Source organism: Saccopteryx bilineata, chromosome 2 (genome assembly GCF_036850765.1).
Source record: "Saccopteryx bilineata isolate mSacBil1 chromosome 2, mSacBil1_pri_phased_curated, whole genome shotgun sequence".
Classification (NCBI taxonomy): domain Eukaryota; kingdom Metazoa; phylum Chordata; class Mammalia; order Chiroptera; family Emballonuridae; genus Saccopteryx; species Saccopteryx bilineata.
The window spans coordinates 135,418,552-135,425,246 of NC_089491.1; the positions used below are offsets into that span (position 1 = coordinate 135,418,552).

The 6,695-nt window shown below is 42.8% G+C and overlaps 1 protein-coding gene across 1 annotated transcript; it reads right to left on the reverse strand.

Annotated features, from left to right (window-relative positions):
- Positions 1 to 2,069: 2,069 nt before the first annotated feature.
- On the reverse strand, positions 2,070 to 5,151 carry LOC136322976 (olfactory receptor family 5 subfamily BS member 1 pseudogene). Its single transcript, XM_066254820.1, has 2 exons — positions 4,379 to 5,151; positions 2,070 to 2,232 (listed from the first exon to the last, which is right to left on the reverse strand). Exons 1-2 carry the CDS (start codon positions 5,149 to 5,151, stop codon positions 2,070 to 2,072), a joined length of 936 nt encoding a protein of 311 aa, XP_066110917.1.
- Between the last annotated feature and the right edge of the window lie 1,544 nt (positions 5,152 to 6,695).

Consider the following 6,695-nt stretch of genomic DNA (forward strand, 5'->3'; position numbering starts at 1 on the left):
CACTGTCCCAGGTGATGCTCTATTCACTGTGCCACTACCAGTCAGGAAAAATGAAGGTTTTGATCTAGGTGATTTTTCAGAGATTCTTCTTGCATTGACAATCCAGCATTCCAACACTCCAATTTAATTGATCACATTTCTGAATTAGCTATTTTCTATTTCCTGTCTTTTTCTTCCTGCTTGCCTAAGATGTCTAATATAGCTAATCGTACTGTTCCCACCCCTATACCTACTAGGGTTTTAAGCAATTTGATCTTAACTTCTCATGTCTCAGAGGCTAGCAGCTTCCAAATGAGGTCCTCATGTCTTGCTTAGGGACCTATAGGTCCAGGGAAGGGGTGGAGAAATCATCCTTCCTCTATATTTAATGAAAACAAACTCTCAGGAAATAATTTTATATTTATTGTATAATTTTAGTATGAATTTAAACACAATGTGATGCATCTTCCAGCATGTTATTCACCTCTTAATTATAGGACAAAAATCTTTTCCCCAGGTCTGCAGGGTTTTAGGAGTAACTCCTATGGATGAGTGTGTGGTGAGAGCAGGATTGAACGTACATTCCTTGCATTGAGCTCACATATCTACTTACATATTACCCTGCCTCAGTTACACCATCAGGGAGCCATATGCTTTGGAAAATATAAGGGACTAGCTTCATCAAATGGCCACTGAAGAAATGCAATTGAAATTGAGGCTGTTTGGCTCAGCCCCATAGCCCCATCCTACAGAGAGAAGGTCAGGAAATTTTATCTGTGGGTATACAGTACCATAATTCAGGCCACAGTCTTCAGAGGCCTTTGCTGAAAGAAACTGACAGTAAGTTTATTTGCAGGGGAGTCTTAGTTTGAGTGTCAGAGGATTACAGACAGAGATCAGCCAAGGAGTTGGCATGGAGGTAGTACTGACTGATGCCTTTAGGTAGAAGCAGGAAAGAAACTATTGTTCTCTTCCTGAGAACTTTTCATGGGAGCTGAATGAGAGGTGGGTGGCAGCTGAACAATTATTCCACTCCCGTCAGCCCTTTCTCGTTCCTGGGATGCCTTGAAGCAGGCAGGAAGCTAAAGTGGTCCAGGTGAAGGGGCTGTCATGTGCACCACTCAGAGCTCTGTGTGAGGGGGGCTCAGGGCAGTGCCCCAAAATGTGGATTCTTTTTCTCTCCCAATTTTTCCTCCTTGCTACTTTTCTCTGATATCTATATTGTTGTGAAGGCAGGAATTTTACTGGGTAAAATGAAATGTTCCTTTTAATATGTTCCCTTTTTCACTTTCCTTTCTTTTTCATTCATTTGTCCCCCCCCCCATTATCTAACACTATTTGAAAACCTATTAGGTGACAGGACTATTCTAAACACTGAGGAAACAGAAGCTACTAGACAGGAGCTTTGCTCTCAAGACTTACACATTAAAGGAGAATATTCATCTCTTCCCATTTTCTAGGATCATCTCAGAGGAAGAACTCTTTAGAAGGACCCATCATTCATTCCTTAATTTGTCAACAAATAGTTACTGAAGATGTGTTATTTACTAGGCTTTGTTTTAGATGTTACTTGTTAAGAACAAGGACAGGAGGAGACACACTTATTTTGTTTTATTTCTTCCTAAGTTATTATGGAGTTGTAGATCTTGATGAGAATTGTTTAGGATGAGAACAAAGGAGAAGTTGGGTCTCACAGTACCAAAATGGGACTCTCTCAAATGCAGTGGGATATTTGCTAGTGGTCAAATAGGCTGATTTATACTTTGGGCATAGACAAAAGTAAAAGAACAAAGGAGAGGCAGAAAGGGGAGGGGTAGAAAGGACAAGAAATGAGAGGGAAAAGCCATAGTTGTAGAAACGGCCAGTGAAGCTGTGAGGATTTCCAGTGTGGCAGCTGGGCCCCCTGTGGGTGGGTGTCATCTGGTCTGCGAAGTTCCCCCAACTTGACTAGGGAGGAGCACCGGGATCGAAAGGATTAAGGCTTCTGCTTTGGGAAAGACCGAATGTTGAAATAGCTGAGTGGTGATAACTTTTCTTGCCTCCTCATCTTTCCCATGACTTTTCCTCCTGATGAGGCAGTGGAGCCTGGGTTAGAAGGTCAGCCTGGGCTTCCTGGCCAGCATCCTCCTCAGAGCTGCCTTCACCTCCTTATTCTTCAGACTGTAGATGAGGGGGTTTAACAGAGGGGTCACCACACTGTACTGCATGGAGAGTACTTGCTCCAGAACTGAGCCAGATGCTGTAGTCATGTACCTGGAAGGCAGTTGCACAAAGGGACAAACTGAGCTCAGGACAATGGCCACAGTACTATTGACAATGACGGTCTATCCCATTTCAGAGACTCTGCAAAGAGAGTCCTCTGAGCTGAGCCGACCAACACTGGCAGCAGCACCTAGAAATGAGTGTATGGTCAGTGAGAAGTCAGGCATTTCTGCCCTCACATGCCTCCAAACGCAAGTGATCTTATGCAGAACATTATAAGAGTTGCCTTGGGGAACAGAACGTTTAGCAGCAGCAGATCCAGTACTGCAGGTTAGAGTAGAACTAATAATCCATAAATTTCTGTAGCTCTTATCACTCTTTAAACTGTCTTTCTTTAACAGCTGTGATGATAATATAAGAAATTTTGATTTTCTTTTTTCTATATATTTAACCACATGTTCTCATCTTGTGATCATTGTTTCTTACAAAACTGTATGCTTAGCTATTTTTACAATGCTCAGTGGAACAAGCATTTTGTCTTTTTAAATTCATTTTTCTCTGGCTTAAAAAAGAAGCAACGCTTGGTAAATAAAATAGAGGATAAAAATGTGCTAAGCACAATATATGAACCCAAAATAATAAGATTAAGATTCTGGATGCATCTCATTAAATGCCACTGGGAGTATTTCCCAAAGAAGCATTACTTTTTTTTTTTTTTTAAGCAATGGTACCATCATCATTGAAGTGTTCTTTGTGAGTTCTGGTGTGCTTGGTTATAAAGGATATTTGTTTAGCTGTAGTTTTTCATTCATCTAATTTATCTCTCCTAACATTTTGGTCAGGTAGGTAGGAGAAAGCTTGTTGTTTCCTTATGGTATATGAAGAAATGGAGAGAGAGAATGATGAAGAGATTTGTCCACAGTTTCAAGTGAGGCCTCTCATTCTTTTTGTTTGTTTGTTTTTTGTGACAGAGACAGAGAGACTGAGAGAGAAAGACAGATAGGGACAGACAGACAGGAAGGGAGAGAGATGATGAGAAGCGTCAATTCTTCATTGTGGCATCTTAGTTCATTGATTGCTTTCTCAGATGTGCCTTGACTGGGGTGCTACAGCAGAGCAAGTGACCCCTTGCTCAAGCCAGTGACCTTGGGCTCAAGCTAGTGACCTTGGACTTCAAGTCAGTGACCTTTGGGCTCAAGCCAGCGACCATGGGGTCATGTCTATGATCCCATGCTCAAGCCAGCAACCCTGCGCTCAAGCTAGTGAGCCCGTGCTCGAGCTGGATGAGACCACGCTCAAGCCGGTAGCCTCAGAGTTTTGAACCTGGGTCCTTAGTGTCCCAGTCCAATGCTCTATCCACGGTGCTACCACCTGGTCCTGGTTGGGTTCTCCTAGACCATTCTTTATCATCCATTCCCACCCCTGGCTTCTCTCCAAGTCACATGTAGGTGAGAAAGTGAGGAGCAATTTGTGCAAATCCATCTGCATTTTACTAATAGAGAGCACAAGCCATAATGATTGTGTCTTCTGGGAGCAAGGACTCTTCAGTTGGAGCTGATTATGTCTGAGAGAGGCATGGGAAGAAATAATATGAAGTTTGAAGTCAGTGAGACTTGTTTTAAATTATGACTCTATTACTAGCTTGACTGAGACCTTTGAGAAATTACCTGGTTACTCCTGAACCTCGGGTCCCTTACCTGAAAAGGGGAATAATATTTCTCTTGTAGGATGATACATACCAAAATCAATTATGTAAAGTCTGGGGTCTTGTAGGTGCCTAATGGATAATTATAACATAAGTAAGCTTTGGGGGCATGACATTCCAGCAAGCAAGAAAGATGGGATCTGTTTCAAGGATGATATATTTTATTTTTTGTCTTGCACTGAATAAAAATCTACTAAAAGGCTCCCTGATTTCCTTTTGAGAACTCCTAAGTCACAAGTTAATGAAAGTATGAACATTTTTAGTTCTTGTATAAGCTCATTTTTTCGGAGTAGACCTTTGAGGCCTCAAAAATAAAATGGATTTTTTGTAATTCACAGTTAGTCCACAGCAGAGCCAGAACCAGAACCTGGCTTTCCGAATTCCATCACAATTATAGTCCTCCTACTTTGCAACATTCTGTCCTACAGACCAAGGCCACTTCAGGGTGAGGAATATCCTACATTTACATTCAGGAGGTATAATATGACATACCTGAACATTCCTGAGCCATAAAAGATGGTGACCACAAGGACATGAGAAGAGCAGGTGGAGAAGATCTTGCTCCGACCCATAGCAGAGTTGATCCCCAGGGCTGTCATGATGATACGGGTGTAGGAACCCAGCAACAAGACAAGGGTGCTGAAGCCCAGGACCACCACGGTTGTCAAGATGGAGGCAATGCTAACGTGGGTATCAGAACAGGCCAGCAGGAGCACTGGAGGAAGCTCACAGACAAAACTGCGGATAAGATTGGGTCCACAGAAGTGCTGTTGAGCCAGGAAAAGGGTATTAACTAGGCCAGTCCCAATTCCTATGGCCCAAGATGCTTCTACCAGGCCAGTACATACCTTCCTGTTCATAGCCACCATGTACAACAGAGGGTGACACACAGCCTGGAACCGGTCATAGGCCATGACTGAAAGGAGGCAAGCTTCAGTGGCTCCAGAAAATAAGACCAAGGAAATCTGGGTGAAACATTCAGGAAAGGATATAGTCTTCCACTTGGAAAGAAGGTTCTCTAGCAGTTTAGGCACAATGATTGAGGAATAGAAAGCATCCAGGAAGGAGAGGTGACTCAGGAAGAAGTACATGGGGGTGTGGAGATGGGAATCAGCTCTGATCACCAGCATCATCAGTAGGTTCTCCGTGAGGATCAGGAGGTAAATAATTAGGAACAGTACAAAGAGTGCTACCCTGACCTGAGGGTTGTTGGATAGTCCTAGAAGAACAAACTCAGTGACTGTGGTTACGTTGCCAATTTCCATGGAGCAGTCAGGTTTTCCTTTAGAGGGACAGGAATGAAAAAGAATGCTCAAATGGTTTATCAGTCTCAGAACATGCCCAGGGATGAGGCATTGTGTGTAAAGCTTCATGGCTGACCCACAACAGATCATGCAGCAAAGGCAGCCCTGACATGTCAGTAACCTATTGGCCAAGGTGGAGAGGAGGGAAGGAAGAGTGTAGAGAATCAGACCTAGGAGGGAAAGAGAAGAGAACAGAGATTATCCAGATTGGAAAAGGAAAGGAAGGGAGTTGGGAACAGATGCCAGAGCACTGAGAAGTGCTGTTCTCCAGTTCCAAAAGGAACTGAGTTCAAACCACAGGTGGGCTGACTGGCAGAGTGAGTAATAAATGCTTTGGTTGACCATCTGGCTGACAGACCATGATGAATGAATGATTGATAAGGGTATTGTGACACTTGATGATAGTATAAGACCTTTCTCTGCCACTGTAAATTTGTGAGTTAAAAAACAACAACAAGCCTGACCAGGTGGTGGTGCAGTGGATAGAGCGTAGGACTGGGATGCTGAGGATCCAGGTTTGAGACCCCGAGGTCTCCAGCTTGAGCGCAGGCTCATCTGGTTTGAGCAAAGCTTACCAGCTTGGACCCAAGGTCGCTGGCTCGAGCAAGGGGCTACTTGGTCTGCTGAAGACTTGCAGTCAAGGCACATATGAGAAAGCAATCAATGAACAACTTAGATGTCACAATGCACAATGAAAAACTAATGATTGATGCTTCTCATCTCTCTCCATTCTTGTCTGTCTGTCCCTGTCTATCTCTCTCTCTCTCTGAAAAAACAAAAACAAAAACAAAATAATTTCATTAAAAAAGAAATAGTCTGGGAAAACTATACAATTTCTAAAGATAATTTCATTTGAGAAGTCCTAAAGATTGAGGAATGATATTCCGTGGGTATTTCTGATACTAAGTGGAAACTCCTCCCCTCCTGTGTCAACCCAAGCAGAAGTGGTACACAGGGTGCTTTTTGGTTTCATGGAAGCCAGGCAGGAGGAAGTCCTCAAAATGGAAGTAAGGGCTGTGCATATGAGTTATCCCGAGGCCTTCCCATTCCAGGGTTTCTGTGAATCAGTAATGTCCACTGTTTGCACTATAATCTCAGGATTTAACAGAAGAGTCTATGAAGATTGAATTATTCTCTGAATTGGTACCAAGATATTTAAATAAAACCAAGTCAATCTTGAACCATCTTCTCCATCATATCACAGTGATGGTAAAAGAAAAAAGAGAGAAAGAAAGAGAGAGAGAGAGAGCAAAGACACCCCAAACACAAACATCTGGTAAAATAGACAGTTATAGGGTTTGGTCTAGACCAGAGGAAGGCAAACTGGTTACTTGTTTCCTCTTGATAGGTAACCCAGGAAGATGATAAATAAATGAGGATTCGATTTCTAATCATGGCTTGTATACTCACAGGTTCCCAGAGAGGATGTTTTTAGGAGAAGATGGGTTTGAATGAGAAGGAGATTTGTCTTCACCTGGGCTCTCTAGGCCAACAAGAGATGTTCT